Raw genomic sequence first — 18,489 nt, 5'->3', positions numbered from 1 at the left:
GAGCACATTTATTTATACTAGAGTTATGGGGTGCATGATCCACAAATCATGCCCTCTTCATTACCCATATTAATGCCAAAGGTAACAAAAGGCAATAAAGGGATATAATGCTATGACGTACAATGAATGGTAATGAAGGGCAATAATGCAAATTTAAGACCGGAGGAAGACTTGGGGTTTCTTGCAACGGCTGCACATTGAATGACGTTTGACCGGTGAGTTGGTATGCTTCTCCGGGCCTCTTCTAATTTCTGTCTCCGGAAGCGACTGCCAAGTTACTCCTCCGGAGCATCATTATGATTTCCCGGAGCCCCTCGTTTGTTCACTCTAATCTGATCTATTACCATTTCCATGTGTCATCCTCTGATTCGTTCACTTGGTGTGTACGAATTTTACCCTATATATTGACGAATCACTATGGCCGACTTTTGTCCTGCTCAAGTCTCAACCCACTCGTTGTCTTGCGGTCAAGCTCCCTTATGACTTCACATTTAGCGGGCCAGTCTACTTCTTTAAAAAGATCAAACACAAGTACTTTGTTTGCTCAATTTCCTTATCTCCCCATTCAAAATGAAATGTACAATAATTCAGGAAATAAGAATTTTCTTTTCTTAAAAACGAAAACAAAGATTTTTTCATACTTTTAACCTTTTTCTTGAAAAGAAAAAAAAAAGGAAAAAAGAAGAACCGGACGTGAAAGAATAGATGATTTCTTTCCATCTGCCAAATTTGGTAGGCCATAGAAGAGAACGAGTATCCAATATAATAATTAATGTACATGCAAGCTAGTCCGGATACCACTGTTATTAAAAAAATGTACAATTAATATATCAAAGTTTTGGTTTCTAGTGAAGCTAATTTAATTAAGTATATGTCATTTTCCAACTAATGGAGTATTAAACAAAACCCAATTTGTCTTATCATTTTGCAAATAATTAGCACCCGGTTCCTCCCTACATTTTTCTATCAGTTTCCACACCAGATCTCACTGAATAAATTTGACAAATATAGAATCTTTTTTTTTTCCACCATCAAAAGGTAGCAAAACAGCTCGAAATTTTAATTAACAAGGACATTCAAAAGCATTATTGTATGAGCTGTTCTAACTGCTATGGTAGCAGAGATATTAGTGTCTGTTGTTAAAAGAACTCGAACTCCACATGCACCATTATAAACAAGATGTATACACTTCGGTGGCAGCCATGAAAAACAACAACAACAACAACAACAACAACAAACCCAGTATAATCCACCATGTGGGGTCTGGGGAGGGTAGAGTATACGCAGACCTAACCCCCACTTTGAAAGGTAGGGCGGCTGTTTCCGAAAGACCCTCGGCTCAAGAGAGGAAAACAAGATAAAAGGTTAGATAAAGACAAGCATATCGAAAACAAGATGAAAACAAGGAATAACAAAAGAGAAAGTCATGGTAGAACAGTACGGAAAGAAAGAAACATTAACTACTATAAATAAATAAGATAATCAAAGTACAACGGCCCCACAGATATAAGCAGCAATAAAATACAGAAATCAAATGGCAATAAACAAATGAGAAGAACTACAACTACTATGGTGGAAGGATAAGTCACCTAGCCTTCTATCCTAATCTGAGTCCTCCACTACCCCCTATCTAAGGTCATGTCCTCGGTGAGCTAAAACTGTGCCATATCCTGTCTAATCACCTCTCCCCAATACTTTTTCGTCCTCCCTTTGCCTCTCCTGAAACCGTCCATAGCCAGCCTCTCACACCTCCGCACTGGGGCATTTGTGTCTCTCCTCTTCACATACCCAAACCCCTCAGCCTCGCTTCCCGCATCTTGTCCTCCACCGATGCCACTCCCACCTTGTTTCGGATATCTTCATTCCTAATTCTATCCCTCCTAGTATGCCCACACATCCACCGCAGCATTCGCATTTCCGCGACTTTCATCTTCTGAACATGAGATTTTTTGACTGGCCCACACTCCGCCCCGTACAATAAAGTCGGTCTAACCACCACTTTGTAAAACTTGCCTTTAAGTTTTAGTGGCACTTTCTTATCACATAGCACTCCGGAAGCGAGCCTCCATTTCATCCACCCTGCACCAATACGATGTGAAACATCATCGTCGATATCCCCATCTCCCTGTATAATAGACCCAAGATACTTGAAACTTCCTTTCTTTTGAATGGACTGGGCACCAAGCCTCACTTCCTCGTCAGAATCACGCGGTAGGCCACTGAACCTGCATTCCAAGTATTCTGTCTTGGTCCTACTCAATTTAAATCCTTTAGACTCCAACATCTGTCTTCAGCCCTCTAGCTTATCGTTAACTCCATTGCGAGTCTCGTCAATTAGGACTATGTCATCCGCGAACAACATACACCAAGGCACCTCACCTTGTATTTGTCGCGTCAATTCATCCATCACCAAGGCGAATAGAAACGGGCTAAGAGCTGATCCCTGATGCAACCCCATCATAACAGGGAAGTGCTCCGAGTCTCCTCCTACCGTCCTTACCCTGGTCTTAGCTCTATCATACATGTCCTTTATCGCTCTAATGTACACCACGTCACATCACACAGATTATAGGGTTTGAAATGTTAAGAATTGTCTTGTATAAACTTAGCTTAGGGAAGAAGGAAGGCATCTTGTTCCTCTTGAAACCTTGGTAATCATTATTTTTTCTCTCAACAATCAAGACACCCAGAATCATCACTTTCGTTTTTTTTAAGCTTTCGGAATCAATTTGTATTGTCTTTATCACTTAATTAGCATCACCCACGATCACCATTACTCCGGACCGGGCTCGTAAAAGAATTCTCGGGGGTAAGTACGTCTCACTTGTCTTCAAACCCTATAAAAACAAATCTCTAACTGACTTAATGACTGAATTAGATTTCACCGAAAACATTATGCCGAACATGTGGGGAAGGCTCTATCTCCACCCTATACAGACAAGTGGTTCGTATGCATCAAATGGAACCTGGAAGGAGAGGAAAACACCAAATTCCTCCATGCAGTGGTTAAAGGCAGAAGGAAGTATCTGCAGATCAGAAGAATTTGTGAGAATAGAGCATGGATAGAGGAAGAAGAGGAAATTGGAAATGTTGCAATAAAGTTTTATCAGAACTTATTCACACATCAGGATACACATATTGATCTCAGTATCCTTGATCATGTTCCTAATTGCATTGATTCCTTTGATAATGAAAATCTTTCAAAAATTCCCTCTGGGGAGGAAGTAAAAAAAGAGTGCTGCTGGACCTGATGGTTACAGTGGACTATTTTTTCAAAAATCATGGGATATTGTGGGCCCTGACATCATTAAATTAGTACAAAATGTTTTTGAGGGGAAACAGATTCCTAGATTTTTCACTAATACTTGCTTGATTTTACTTCCTAAAGTGAATTCTCCCCAAACCTTTTCTGAATTTAGACCTATAAGCCTCAGTAATGTAACTCAAAAAAATATTTCCAAAGTCTTGTCTGATAGATTAGCTAATGTTCTCCCAAAAATAATTTCTGCTAACCAAAGTGGCTTTATTAAAGGAAAAACCATAGGGGAGAATGTCATATTAGCTCAAGAAATCATTCATGATTTAAAACAAGAGAACAGGGGTGGAAATGTTATTTTCAAGATAGATATGAACAAAGCATACGATAGATTATCCTGGTATTGTTTATGTGTTGTTATGAGGAAAATGGGTTTTGATGAAAAATGGATCTTTATCATATGGAATGTTCTGTCTAACAACTGGTATACTGTTGTCATTAATGGCAAAAGACATGGATCTTTTAAATCTCAAAGAGGGGTTAAGCAGGGAGATCCTATATCTCCTGCTCTATTTATTATTGCTGCTGAAGCTCTTTCTTGCAGGTTGAACAATCTGTTTAATGACCCTAAGTTTAACAGTTTCACTATGCAAAAAGAAGGCCCTAAGATTAATCATCTTGCGTATGCTGACGACTTGATTATCTTTTGTGGAGGTAAAACAGAGTCTTTAAAGAGTGTGATGAAAGTTCTAGAGGACTACTCAACCAACTCAGGTCAAATGATAAACAGGAACAAAAGCTGCTTTTTGATGGATAAGAAAACTTCTGAAAAAAAGAAGCAGGATAGTTTCCAACATCTTACAAGTACATAGACAAGAATTCCCAATAAACTACTTCAGATGTCCTTTGTTTCAGGGCAGGAAACTTATTAGTTATTTTGCTGATATGGCTACTAGAATTCTCAAGAAAATAAGTTCTTGGAACTATGGTACACTGTCAGCAGGAGGCAAGGTGATTTTGATTAAACATGTTTTGTCTGCTATGCCAGTGCATCTTGTTGCTATATGTCAACCTCCTAAGACTATCTTCAAGCAATTGGAACAAGTTTTTGCTAATTTCTTTTGGGGCAGTAATGAGGGCAAAAACAAGTATCATTGGGCAAAATGGTCTAGTCTTTGCCATCCAACAGAGGAGGGAGGGAGGGATAGGGATTAGAGCTTTACAGGATATTTCTGATTCTTTTGCTGCTAAGTTGTGGTGGCAATTCAGGACTAAAGAATCTCTATGGGCCATTTTCCTGAAGGCAAAGTATTCCAGAAGAATCCATCCTGTAGCCAGGAAATAGAACTACTCTCAATCCCATAACTGGAGGAGAATGATGAAGATCAAAGGGAGAGTTGATCACCTTATTTTTTGGAAGCTAAATAATGGTAAGGCTAGCTTTTGGTGGGATAACTGGTCAGGACTAGGTGACTTGGCTAGATTTGGTGAGGCTAACACTTTTGTAAGGGGTCAAGTGGCTGAGTACATTGAGAATGGCAGTTGGAATGTGAATAAGATGAGATTAAAACTTCTGGAACAGGTGGTTAATCATATCCAAGGAATTACTATTAAATTTCCACATCTCAATGATAAACCAATATGGACAATCACCACAGATGGGAAATTTAGTTGTAAATCTGCATGGAGTTGTCTGAGAAAACCCCAAAATGCTACATTTGTCAACAAGATGATGTGGTATAAGAAAGCTCCTTTCAAAGTCTCCTTCTTTATGTGGAAAACTCTGAAAAACAAGGTATCTGTTGATCTCAATCTTAATAGATTTAGCATTAACTTACCTTCTAGATGTTCTTGTTGTTTTGACCATGAACAGGAAACCCTGGAGCATTTAATGGTGAGAAGCAGGATCGGCAAAAAGGTTTGGATGCATTTCAATCAAGGCTTTGGAATCTATCAGATTACAAACAACATAAGACACCGAGTTATTACATGGTGGCTCGTAAAAGGGAAGAATCCTATCCAGAAAATGGCATTGCAGATTCTTCCAAGCATCATTTTGTGGCAGATTTGGAAGGACAAATGCAAAGCTAGATTTGAAGGAAGGAATATGTCTGTACAAGGGATAATTCAGAGGAGTTGGCAGCAACTTATCATGATCATTCATAAGCAATTCCCGCATATTGATCCTTTTTTACATTGGAGGCAGTTCATACATGTCATGGAGCAAGCAAAACTACTTTTTAAATCTATAGTTGTGAAATGGGCTTTTCCTGCTAACGACTATGTGAAACTGAATACGGATGGCTGTTCAAAAGAAAATCCTGGCATCAGTGGAGGTGGGGGTATTATCAGAGACAGTAAAGGTACATTGATAGCTGCTTTTGGAGTGAATTTTGGCATCTCTACTAATAACTTAGCTGAGGCACAGGCGATGGAAATAGGAGTAGAATGGTGTGTGACGAAGGGATTTAGAAAGTTAGAAATGGAAAGCGATTCAAAGCTGCTGGTAGACTGGATATTGAATCATAGTGAACCTCCATGGTCCATAATGGACACTATCGTGAATATTAGATCTCTTCTGGAAAATATGGATAGTTGGAAGATGGAACACTATTACAGGGAAGGTAATAGAGCAGCAGGCACCTTGTCCAACTGGGGATTGGAATGCAAAGAAACAACATGGATTACTAATTTCCAACAGCTGCCCAAGACAGTTAAAGGGGAGATAAACATGGATAGAATGCAAATGCCTACTTTTAGGAACTGTCCAGTCAAGAATTCAAAGGAGTACCAAAACAAGATGTATAGAATATATACTTTTGACGTTCCTTAACTCATATTTTGTATAGAAGATGAGTAGTCACTCTTCTATGACACCATTTTTTTTGTAAGCTTAAAGGAAAACCTATCAAACATAGTATGGGGACTGTCCATACAAAGATAGGTACAGGGAGATTTTCTCCTCTGTGATGTATTTTGGAGATATGAATAAAATAGAGCCCTCGAGGAGAGGGTGAATTGAAGAAAAAAAAAATGTATAAGGGTAAAATGCGTTTAATTGATTAACTTATATACACGGCCACCATTGTAAAGAAGTTTTTATACAATTTAATCAAGTCACCTGAATAATATGTACAATAAACCTTTTAAAAACAGTAGGATTGTAATCTTGAAAGCAAGATAGATTACCTATTACAATAAATAAAAGTGACCTAATAATATAAAAATTCTTTACACTATCGAAATATATAAGTTGAATTCAAATTTTCTTTGACAAAGGAAGACAAGTAGACAACAAAGTATTATTTCCTTAGTTACCATGTTAGCTAGAAATCTGACCAATACTAAATTTGAATTCTTTTCCTTTTAATTTGCATCGGGTTATCTTTAAGTTAAATCCAACTAAGAGTCGTTATCTGTTAAAAAACAAAAATTAAAGAAGGAAAAATTGGGAAGGTAAGAGTCATCGTGATTATGACATGATCTGACTGAACAAGAACAATAAGTTACGGAGACAATAACTAATCATTTTTCTAATGCTATAAAAAACTAAAAAAAAAAAAATAAGAAAAAAGATTAATACTATTAAAATTGGCACATGCTAGTTAGATCTAAGACGCAAATTGGCCTATAAATTTTCCCTGATGCTGTTGGTGGAGAGAAACACAACATAACAAAGACAAGTGATCATCACTTTTGAGAATTAAGTAGCATTGTAAAATGGCTACATTTAGCAATTTGGGTTTTCTAGTATTGATTTTTCTAGGAATTTTTAGTTCTAGCCATGCCCAATTACAGCAAAATTTCTATAGCAAGAGCTGCCCGAAAGCAGAAAAGATGATTCAAGACTACGTTCAAAAGCACATTCCAAATGCTCCATCTCTTGCAGCTGCTTTATTGAGAATGCATTTCCATGATTGTTTTGTCAGGGTAAGTATATAAATATGGATTCAATTGTGCAAAAGATATTTATATACTACTCCCTCAGTCTCTCTCTCCTTTTTTTTTTTTTTTTTTGGGTTTCTAGAGATTCAAACTAAGTGAACTTTGACCAATTTTCGAAAGTGTATTTTTTTCGTCATATTGACCATGAGTATTTTTTTTCATCATATTAACCATGAAAAGAATTGCAACTTGTACTTTTTGTATTATTTTGAATATCCAAATTTAATTTTGGGACAAGGGAAAAATATGTTAACCTTCCTTATTTTTAAATTACTAATTTCACTTCTTACGAACGGTTAACCTGTAGTTATCGTTTAGATAATTTGACAGTGTAAAAAAAATATTGCACATCGGGTCTATAAAAGTTAAACTCTATATATATGGTACCTAGTTTCTCATTCAAGCAGTGACTCATTTGCTATATTGCATTATTGACAGCACCTTTTGTGTTCTTCTCTTTTTCTATCGGCAGGGTTGTGATGCTTCTGTGCTCTTGAATTCAACTTCAAGTACAGGAAATCAAACTGAAAAAGTGGCAATTCCAAATCAAACACTGAGAGGATTTTCCTTCATAGATGGTGTGAAGAAAATAGTTGAAGCAGAATGCCCTGGAGTTGTCTCTTGTGCTGATATTGTTGCTTTGGTTGCTAGAGACTCTGTAGTAGTCACTGTAAGCAAGAAATAAAAAAGTTAATTGAACAAATAAATTCTCTATTTCAACCATATTTTGTTTCTCATTGTTTATGTTTCTTGGCATATATAATAGGGAGGTCCTTTCTGGAATGTGCCAACTGGTAGAAGAGATGGAAGAATATCAAATGCATCAGAAGCCTTAGCAGATATTCCAGCTCCAACTAGTAACTTCACTAGACTCCAGTCATCTTTTGCCAAGAAGGGTCTTGATCTAAATGACTTAGTCCTATTGTCTGGTAAGTCAAAATACAGGGTTAATTACTTATCGAACTTTTCTCACTGCAATAGTAAACTTACAAAATTATTATTATTGTTATTGTGGTAGTGACTTTACTGTTATTATGAGTAAAGTTTAATTAGTATCTATTACAGCAGATAAATTCCGTGACCATACCTGAAATTAATATTCACATATCCATTTAGAGTACTATAAATATGTAAAGGTTGTAATATTTTTGAATTTAAGTACCAAGGTCCATTTATTTCAGGTGCTCACACCATTGGAATTTCTCATTGTCCATCATTTTCAACACGTCTGTATAATTTCACCGGGACTTTTGGCACCCAAGATCCATCTCTAGACAGCGAGTACGCCACAAATCTTAAAGCCAGAAAATGCAAATCTCTCAATGATAACACCACCATAGTTGAGATGGATCCCGGTAGTTTCAGGACATTTGATCTTAGTTACTTCAAGCTCTTGCTCAAAAGGAGAGGCCTCTTCCAATCCGATGCTGCCTTATTAACAAGTTCTACAACAAAGTCATTTATCGATCAACTAGTAAAAGGTTCACTGGAAGAGTTTTATGCTGAATTTGCTAAGGCCATGGAGAAAATGGGCAAAATTGAAGTTAAGACCGGTTCTAATGGCGAAATTAGGAAGCAATGTGCAATGGTGAATTAATAACTAAAAGAACTCTTTCCCTTGGTACCAATTTTCTATGATTTTGTGTTTTGTTTTTATGTCTGTTGTGTGAATTATTTGAGTTAGATGTATTTGAGTTACATGTATTACATGTTCTTTTTGTCTGTATTCCCTATTTGAGGCACATGTATTATATTTGTTCTTTTGTATCTATTTCCTATTATTGTTTCAGCTTGATGGTTTTGTTGGAATAAGATTTAGGAACTAATTAATGACAGCTTGTTGTATCAAACTGTAGTAGGTACGTAGGAATCTTTTCCAGCTGAGGTAGTATCTTTACAACCTCTTGTCTTCAATTTGTGAAAGTTAAAAGGGAGGAAAGAAAAGGAAAAGTAAGGAAGTAAAAAAGATGGATAAAATATCACACCGTATAGTAAAAAGGAAGTAATAATTGTATTGAACTATCAGGTCAACTGAAAGATAGCCTATAGAAACGTCCATAATAATAGGATTAATTAATAATTTAAAAAAATAATGCAGGTTAGTTGCTGCAATAAGTTAACATATTTTATATTATGAGTATATCTATATTTTCTTATATTAAAAATGAGAATCTCAAACTAAAAGTTAAATTACCAAAACAACATTTTAAGAACCTAAATATCCTATTTAACCCTTCTTATTAACATAACTACCCTATTTAATTAAAAACAAAAAGAGCTAACGCCTAAGAGAAACCAACACCTCATATGGTTTTTTGAAGAGGGAAGAGTTTTTTTTTTTTTTTCCTGATCGAACGAACACATTTTATTTATCACCTCAAAAGTCAAAACAAGCAACACCAAATAAGTCTATGTCAAAACCAAACCAAAACAAAACTCCGACCACCTATCTACTCCTACCTTCCTGTACATTGCTACTTATCCATTTTCTATCTTTGCATCTTGTTTTCCTATATATGTAATATATCAAAAAAAATCACTTTGCACTACCCCTGGATTTGCTTGAGCACCAACAGAGGACTTGGCTTGGCACAACTTGATTCCAACATGCCTCATTCCTGGCCATCCAAATCTGGTAAACTAGAGCAACCAGCACTGCCCAAATAACTCGTCGATTGATCTTTCCCCTTGCCCATCTTGCCATTATCTTCCACAACCCTGTCAACTCTGTGTTACTATGTTTGATCTTTAGCCACTGAAATACCTTCCCAAGACATGTTCTTGAGAATGCGCATTCAAAGTATAAGTGCTCTATAGTTTCCGGACAATTCCCACAGAGGGAACATAAGTCATCTTGGAAAATCCCCATCCTGACCAGCCTCACTCTAGTCTCTAACCTCCCATGCGTAGCTAACTAGTGTGTGAAAAAGAAGAGGGAAGAGTTGCTACCATTTAAATAACTTATACAAACAACCTATGCAACCCTTCATACCCAACCGTTAGCGGAGTCGAAAAGCATCCTTTTACTTTGCTTTGATTTGCGTAGAAGAATTTTCAGGAGCTGTTTGGCAAAATTCTTCATCGAACGCAATAGTGGTACTTCGTGAAAAGAGATGGCATCTAGAGGCAGTCACCATCAATGGTGATTCTCATGTTTTTCTTATTTGATACTCCCTCCGTTTCAATTTATATGAACCTATTTGACTGGACACGACATTTAAGAAAGAGGAAAGACTTTTAAAACTTGTGGTTCAAAATAAGCCTTAAAAATTTGTGTGGCTGTAAATCATTCATAAAGTGAATTTGTTTCCAAATTAGGAAAGAGGTCATTTATTTTGGCACGGATTAAAAAGAAAATAGGCTCAAACAAATTGAAACAGATGGAGTATTTTATAATGTTTTTAAAAAAAAAAAAAACACACACACAAGGTACTAAAAATTTATAAAAGAAGAAATAAAGCAATTAAAATTTAGTAAGAATTGGCCAGGTTGAGTTATGACCCGTATTTTAGCCCATTTCAGCCCAAGAACTTTTGGGCGGGTCAATAATCCACTCATTTATTAACTTAATCCATTTTGACCCACCCAAATTCAGCCCAACCCACCCATTTGACATCTTTATTCATGACCATACAATAAAATAATGAATTTTTTTAAATATTAGTTGTAACTTTTTGACACATATGATAATTTTCTAGTAGGGGTGTACATAGACTGGGTTGATTCGGATTTTTCAAATATCAAACCAAACCAATCGTATCGGGTATTTAAATTTATAAACCAAACCAAACAAATAAAAGTCGAGTTTTCCAACCTTAGGTTCCCTCGATTTTTTTCATGTTGCTTGGGTTTTTCGAGTTTCTCGATTTTTTGTGGTTCGATGTGACTCATCTTACAATAAACCTAACAAAATCTAAGTTATACACATCAGTTCCTTGCAATAAGGTTTTTGAGAGAATACATCCAAAGGAAAATAGCATAACAGCTCTTAAAAATAGCTATTGTTAAAAGATAATCATGTATTATGGGAATTCTTCAGCAACTTTTGAATGACAACACTTTCTCAGGGATGTATAACCAACCCCTTTTGAAACTTACTGATTAACACAAAACCACATTCATATCACTGGACATAAAGGAAACCATGGGATCAAGTTGGTAAGCTTCTCCATTTTTTTTTAAAAAAAAGTTGGTATGATTCTGCTTGCCACCAATTTCACAACTTAAATCCAAGGGTAATTTCTAAAAGATATGGCAAGGGTAATTGCTAAAAAATAACCTCAACAAGGAAACGATCGCCAAAGAAATTCAACACTTAAATCCAACCAAAGAAATTCAATACTTAAATCCAACCGCTTCCAATAGAATTAGAGACAAAACAGAATATGGCAAAACTACAAACTGCATTAGAGTTGATGGAGTAATACTCTAAGATCATCTAGTCTATTACTTATATGGGCTTCAAAACTTATGGACCATTTCACAAATTAAGTCCAAACCTGAATGTAAAAATACAAAAATCATGAAAAAATTTAAAGAAAATATTTATAAGTTACATTCTAATAAATATTTTTATGTATAAAATAATTTAAAAGTAGTGTATATATATAATCGGGTCAGTTTGGTTTCGGTTTGACTTTTTTTAATCAAAACCAAATCAAACCTATTATGATCGGGTTTTTTTTCCAACACAAAAACCAAACCCCTAGTCGGGGTTTTTTTTTCCGGTTTGGTGCGGTTTATCGGTTTCCTTTGCACAACCCTATTTTCTAGTATGATTTCTGCGAAGTTGATCAAACTTTTCTTCATTTTCTTTTCGGACATGTCAAAATTGCCATGCATATTATCTTTTTTTTTTCTTTTTTCTACAAATCAAGGAACAAGTTCCAGAATGAAAAATGTTTGTTTTATAATCGGTTAAAGTTCAAATATGCCCTTAATCTTTGCAAAATTGTACACATTTGCCCGTCGTTAAAAGGTTGGTGCAAAAATGCCCCTAACGTTTTTTTTATGGCCATACACCCTTGAGTTAACAGAAAATCTTGGAGGGCATATTTGTTCAGTTTCGCAAACATTAGAGGCATATTTGAGCCTTTGAAATTTCTGAATATTATGGCACAAATAGTTCTCAAATTTTTTTGTAGTGCACTTTATGCTAGCCAATGATTTATTGCAATTGCATTTTGAAACTCCACACTTATCGTACAACCCCTCACTTTTCACTCTTATTCTTTCACTTGTTTATGAAATGTCGGAAGCTTCGAGTTCTTCAAATAGCTGTGGAAGGGTTTGTGGATGTGGAGTTGTGGAAGGGTATGTGGACGTGGAGTTACTGCACTCCATCTCACTTATGGACTTCAAATAATTCTACTAAATTTTGGTTATGTGTGAAATTCACAAAAGGGCCAAACCACATTGAATGTTATTTAAGAAACCGTATAAATGCTTAAAATGTGATTCTCTTTCTATTATTATTATCAAAATTTTGAGCACTGCGGGAGACATTTTTTCATGTGTCATAAGTCTAATGTAAGTTATCTCCTTTTTTATGTTTATGTTTTATTGCTGTAATTGTTGCATCCATTATTGTGTAGATATTGGGACTGAGAAGACAAAAAATATCCAGATAGAACTATCCAGATCATCATCATCAACAACAACAACAACCCAGTGAAATCCCACATCGTGGGGTCTGGGGAGGGTAGAGTGTACGCAGACCTGACTCCTACCAAGGTAGGACGGCTGTTTCCGAAAGACCCTCAGCTCAATAAAAGCATAAAAAGAAGTCAGATAAGGTTAAGAGATTCAGATAAGAGATTTAAAGCGATGTGGAAAAGAAATAATGCAAGCGACACAGATAACACAGGATAATCAGAGCATAGGAAATAACAGATAATAGCAGAAATCGGAGCAGATGACACAGGATAACCAAAGCACAGGAAATAACAGATAATAAAAGATAATAGCAGAAATCGGAGCACAAGAAATTATATTGCAATAATGCGACTACTAATAAGAACGGATAACGAGACTATCTACTAGCCTTCTACCCTAATTTGGGTCCTCCAAACCCTCCTATCTAAGGTCATGTCCTCGGTAAGCTGTAATTGCTCCATGTCGTGTCTAATTACCTCTCCCCAATACTTCTTCGGCCTACCCCTACCTCGTCTGAAACCATCCATGGCCAACCTCTCACACCTCCGCACTGGGGCATCTGTGTCTCTCCTCTTCACATGCCCAAACCATCTCAATCTCGCTTCTCGCATCTTGTCTTCCACCGAGGCCACCCCCACCTTATCCCGAATATCCTCATTCCTAATCCTGTCACTCCTGGTGTGGTCACACATCCATCTCAACATTCTCATCTCGGCAACTTTCATCTTTTGAACGTGAGAGATCTTAACTGGCCAACACTCCGCCCCATACAGCATAGTTGGTCTAACCACCACTTTGTAGAACTTGCCCTTAAGTTTTGGTGGCACCTTCTTGTCACATAGCACTCTGGAAGCAAGCCTCCATTTCATCCACCCTTCCCCAATACGATGTGTGACATCATCGACAAATTGAAAAATAAAATGGTATTATCATTAGTAAAAAAAAAAAATGTTCAAAAGGAAAAATGGTGCTCTTGTTTGTGAAAACAGTCTTTAAAAGATAGTTGTAATTGCATCTGCTCTTTTAGTTGTATAATTTTGATGTAATGCAATGGTGGATGGATTGTAATTACAAATGTTTTTTTATGTTTTGGAATGCAATGATTTTTTGTGCCATAATATTCAGGAATTTCAAAGGCTCAAATATACCCCTAACGTTTGTGAAACTGAACAAATATGCCCTCCAATGTTTTCCGTTAACTCAAGGGCATGTATGGCCAAAATAAAACGTTAGGAGCATCTTTGCACCAACCTTTTAACGACGGCAAATGTGTACAATTTCGCAAATTAGGGGCATATTTGAACCTTTGCCGTTTTATAATTGCAATACATATATAGAATGTAGTTTTGTCCAACTTTTGGCCTTCTTTATTTGTTTTTCTCTTCATTAATTTCATGTATAACCATATTTAAACAAAGTCAAAAAGTGGAACAACAATTAGAAAAGGCAAAATTTAATTTAATCTTGTAGTCTATAATTATATACGTTAAAGATCCATGAAACTTAGGAGAATGGATCGCCAAAAGCATACATTTTTACCGTTGAGCTAAAATTAAGTGGCTTTAGTTGGATGTCACAAGTATTAACAAATTGAAGCACCATCAGGCGTGGTATATAGAATGAATGAATTCTTAGTTAAAAGTTTCGGATTCAAGCCGTGATCATCTAGATATCCTTAAAACTGGTAAGAAGCGTATTCTCTTTATGACCGTATGCGGTAAAATAACTAAAATCTCGATTGATAGGGTCAGTTGTCTCCGAGTAACAAATAATAATACGAAAAAATATAATTACTCCGAAGACGATACATACACTTATTAAAAACTTATTGTAAATCATAGAAAGTTAGACTTCAGGTCTTGTTAAGTCTCTCTCCTCTCGTGTGGGTACTCGTAGATGACTTCAAATTTAAAATACTTAAAGAAGAAGATGGGAGCACCCTGAAAACATGTGCCTACAAGCAATAATCTTTAAAACAAAGTTTCTTTGAGTAACAGACACCTCCTAGCAATTAATTTTTTCACCATATATTCAGCTAGGGGTGTAAAATGGGAGGGTTGGGTTGAATTTAAACTGATCAAAATGGGCTATGTTGATAAATGGGCATTGACCAGCCCAAAATTACTTGAGTAGAAATAGGCTAAGAAACGGGTCATAACTCAACCCGCTCAATTCTTACTAAGTTTTAATTTCTTTGTTTATTTTTCTATCATTTGTTTAAGTACATAACAATATTTTTCCTTTATTAGGGCTACTAGTGAAATTTGGCCCGTGCTAAGCCCGAGCCCAAACCGACATTAAAAGTTAAATTGTTAATTATTATTTTTTGGTCCATTCTTTGTGGCATTAAGTTGTTAAAAGAGTAGTTTTCTACAAACTCCTAAAACTTAATCGTACAAAAGTATTTGGGAGTTAAAATGAACATTTTTCTTATTTTAGAGTTTTTTCATTTTATTTCGAACAAATGCAAATGTAGGCTATAGAAAAAATTCTTTTTGTTTTACTAAAAGTTTTTAAGAATATAATCTTCAATAATTCGACTTGAGCTTTACTATATGCAGGATTAATTTCATTTATTTTTTTCTGAACTAAACCAGTATTGCCTAACCAACTTAATTATCGTAGAAATATATTTTGGTAATCAAGAATAATTGAAACGATACGGCACTAAGCAAAAGTGTACTCACGAAGCTAATCATTTTGTCTACAAGTTTTCTTCTCTATTTTCCTTTATCGCTTTGGGTATTTTTACTTCTATTAAATTATCTCTCATGTCACGCCCCGAACCATGGTCTGGACGTAACACGACACTCGGTGCCTTGCTGCATGTGACCGAGCGAACCACATGGCTTGCTGAATCATCATGAGGCATAATATGAGCGGACTATAACATGAATGAGCCAGAATGGCTATACGACTCCGAAAGTGTGACCTAACATAACTGACTTGTCTAGTCTATGAAACCTCTAACATAAGTCTGAACATGAAAACATACTGTCACACCCTAATTCCACTAGGGTGTGATGGGCACCCGGCCCCACATCCGGAGCCGAGCGAACCCACAGACCTTCGGGACACACAAAATCTTGTTAGACTTTTAAAATCAAATAAAGATAAATACATAATAACTTCTCAAAATATTCTTTTCGATATTTTCCAAATCAAACAGAATCTGTGATCATATAGAATTTAATGCATAAGACAGGATGGCATATCGGCTGACGAAGCCGCTTACACAACTGACATACTATACCCACGACTCTGTCTGCAAAGTCTCTAACATCAATCCAGAAGAAGCACACATACAAACTCTGACTCGGTGGCACCCCAGGAACAAATGGAGCTTGCCAACTCTGCCGGAACATCCTCTATAATAACTCCACATCATCTGGGTGTACCTGCGCGGCATGAAACGCAGCTCCCGAAGAAAAGGGGGTCAGTACGGAATATGTACTGAGTATGTAAAGCATGAAGTATAATAAACAGAATCATAACCGGAACAGGAAGTACAGAAAATGAGTGCAATAATCAGAATATCAGAAATGCTTACTCATATAACATAGATAATGCATGTCAAAACATATGCCATATCCGGCCCCATTATGGGACTCGGTGAACAGAACGTGGTCGCCACCCCGTCACTGGCGCTACAACACATCATACTCCAGAGTAGGGAATAGCTCTGTAACATATCATATCATATCAGAATGTGCACATATCAGATGGCCATATCATATCATATCGTAACATATCAGAATATATGTACATGGCACAGCATACTCCACAACCCATGTACAGATATACATGCCCCCTCACATCGAGGCACGGCGAACAATGCAGTGGAATACGCGTGATAACATATCCTGGCCCGGGCTCAGTGAAGGAAGCATTGAGGCATCCACGAGTAGAGTAGTGGGAAACTATATGCATCATAAAACATTTGAAAAGACTCGACAAAGTAATCCGAACGATAGGCCATTTAGAAAAGAAATCAAACGGTAGTCATAATACGTACCTTTCGGATGATACAACGGATTATGTCAAAACAAAAAATCTGAGTTCGTTTGTACATGTCAAAATATATCATAGGTCTCCATAGAATAGTTAAAACAATTTTCGATGATAATCGGAATAATAGTCAAAAGTTTCCTTTGAATGTCGCTCGAAAATAAGTCTAATAGAACCATATGGAAAGGGTTAGGGAAAAGTGGGCCCACCTCGGGTCAAGCGGAGGTGGCGTACATAAGTTAAGAACCTTAGGCTTTATGGATTCATTTGCAACAAGTTTCGGGGCATTCCGAATTTATTTGTGGAAGTTATGGACGTTTTATGACGCAAGACTCTTCTAGAAGTAAAAGTGTTCAAACATATTTTTTTTTCAACAAAACATGGGTTCATAATTCAATTACATTGAATGTTTAAGGGCCGAATCTAAGCTCGGAGTTCTAGGAATGGAGTTTCCCCCGAGGATCGTGTCATAACCTACTATGACTAAGACATGCCAAAGACAGAAAAGGTAGGGCTTTACATACCTTATTTGCTTTTTACGCTTGTCCAAACTCAAATCCCGTTTCCTCTGAAATCTACAATTGGTCACAATTACCAAATATTAATTATAAGCCTTTAGGAATTCAATCTTAAATCCATACTTGTCTACAGAAATTTGGGCAGCATCTCCCCTATAAATTCAACATCCCCGAGAATTCAACTCGGCCAAAAATAAAACAAAAAACCCGAGAATTTAACTCGGCCACAATATCAACAACAACACCCACCATTATTCATAATATTTCCAGCTCCAAAATATTCCATAGAATAGCCCACACATTATTTTCCAAATTTTCCAACCAACCAATTCGCGATATAACTATTTCATAATTTTTATTTCCGTAACGAAGTCGAAATTAATACTAACAACATCAATAGCAACATCCTCCACATTCTACAAGTTAACTACATTTATTTTCATCCAAAATTCTTTTCAAATCTCATTCCATAATTCACAATACCAACGGACGAATTTATATCGCTATTTTTCCCGTTCTAATCCGTTAAAACTTTAAATAAACTTGTTAGCAATGAAAAGGAGCCTTATCCATACCTTAAGAATTCAGCCACCACGTTATCACCCCCCCCCCCCCCCCCTTCCTTGGTTGATTTTTAACTCAAATTGAAGACAACGCAGCGTACAACACTTTTCCCTTCATGGGCTTCGGGATTCGGGGCTCGGATTTTGGTCAAAATTGATTTTTCTTCTCCAAAGGCTTCTTTTTTTCTCTCTATCTCCAGAATTTTCTGGTTGTTCCAGTTCTGAAAATGAGGAGGGAAGTGCTGAAATATCACTTATATAACATGGGTCATGGGCCTAACCCGGTTGGGCCCGAGTTGGCCCTAGCCCACTGACCTTCCGGACTTAAAACGTTCATATCTCCTTGTCCAGACGTCACCTTGGATCCCACGACCTATGGTTGGAAAGCCAATTCAATTATCTACAACTTATATTTCTTGATATTATTCCAAATTCCAAACTTATAATACCGTTTTTGCCCCTCGAAGTCAGGTCACCCGAAAACGTTTTCTTAAAAATATTCGTTTGGAGGGCTTCTACTTTGATTTGGCCCAAGGGTCCTTCG

At 36.5% G+C, this 18,489-nt stretch overlaps 1 protein-coding gene and 1 long non-coding RNA gene across 2 annotated transcripts; one reads left to right on the top strand and one right to left on the bottom strand.

Annotated features, from left to right (window-relative positions):
* The first annotated feature begins 6,853 nt into the window (after positions 1-6,853).
* LOC132636634 (peroxidase 3-like) lies at positions 6,854-8,972 on the top strand. Its single transcript, XM_060353591.1, has 4 exons — positions 6,854-7,186; positions 7,674-7,871; positions 7,968-8,130; positions 8,383-8,972. Exons 1-4 carry the CDS (start codon positions 6,977-6,979, stop codon positions 8,796-8,798), a joined length of 987 nt encoding a protein of 328 aa, XP_060209574.1. The 5' UTR covers positions 6,854-6,976; the 3' UTR covers positions 8,799-8,972.
* Positions 8,973-15,990: 7,018 nt separating this feature from the next.
* LOC132638694 (uncharacterized) lies at positions 15,991-17,437 on the bottom strand. Its single transcript, XR_009581853.1, has 3 exons — positions 17,389-17,437; positions 16,407-16,538; positions 15,991-16,254 (listed from the first exon to the last, which is right to left on the bottom strand). It is a non-coding gene; the product is annotated as an uncharacterized LOC132638694 (long non-coding RNA).
* Between the last annotated feature and the right edge of the window lie 1,052 nt (positions 17,438-18,489).

Source organism: Lycium barbarum, chromosome 4 (assembly GCF_019175385.1).
Source record: "Lycium barbarum isolate Lr01 chromosome 4, ASM1917538v2, whole genome shotgun sequence".
Classification (NCBI taxonomy): domain Eukaryota; kingdom Viridiplantae; phylum Streptophyta; class Magnoliopsida; order Solanales; family Solanaceae; genus Lycium; species Lycium barbarum.
This window is presented reverse-complemented; position numbering and strand designations above follow the sequence as displayed.

Bases quoted from the DNA above. Each gene is read 5' to 3' on its own strand.
- LOC132636634 (XM_060353591.1), top strand. From the start codon at position 6,977: ATGGCTACATTTAGCAATTTGGGTTTTCTAGTATTGATTTTTCTAGGA. The intron at 7,872-7,967 runs GTAAGCAAGAAA...CATATATAATAG, and splicing joins GAGACTCTGTAGTAGTCACT to GGAGGTCCTTTCTGGAATGT. The intron at 8,131-8,382 runs GTAAGTCAAAAT...CATTTATTTCAG, and splicing joins TGACTTAGTCCTATTGTCTG to GTGCTCACACCATTGGAATT.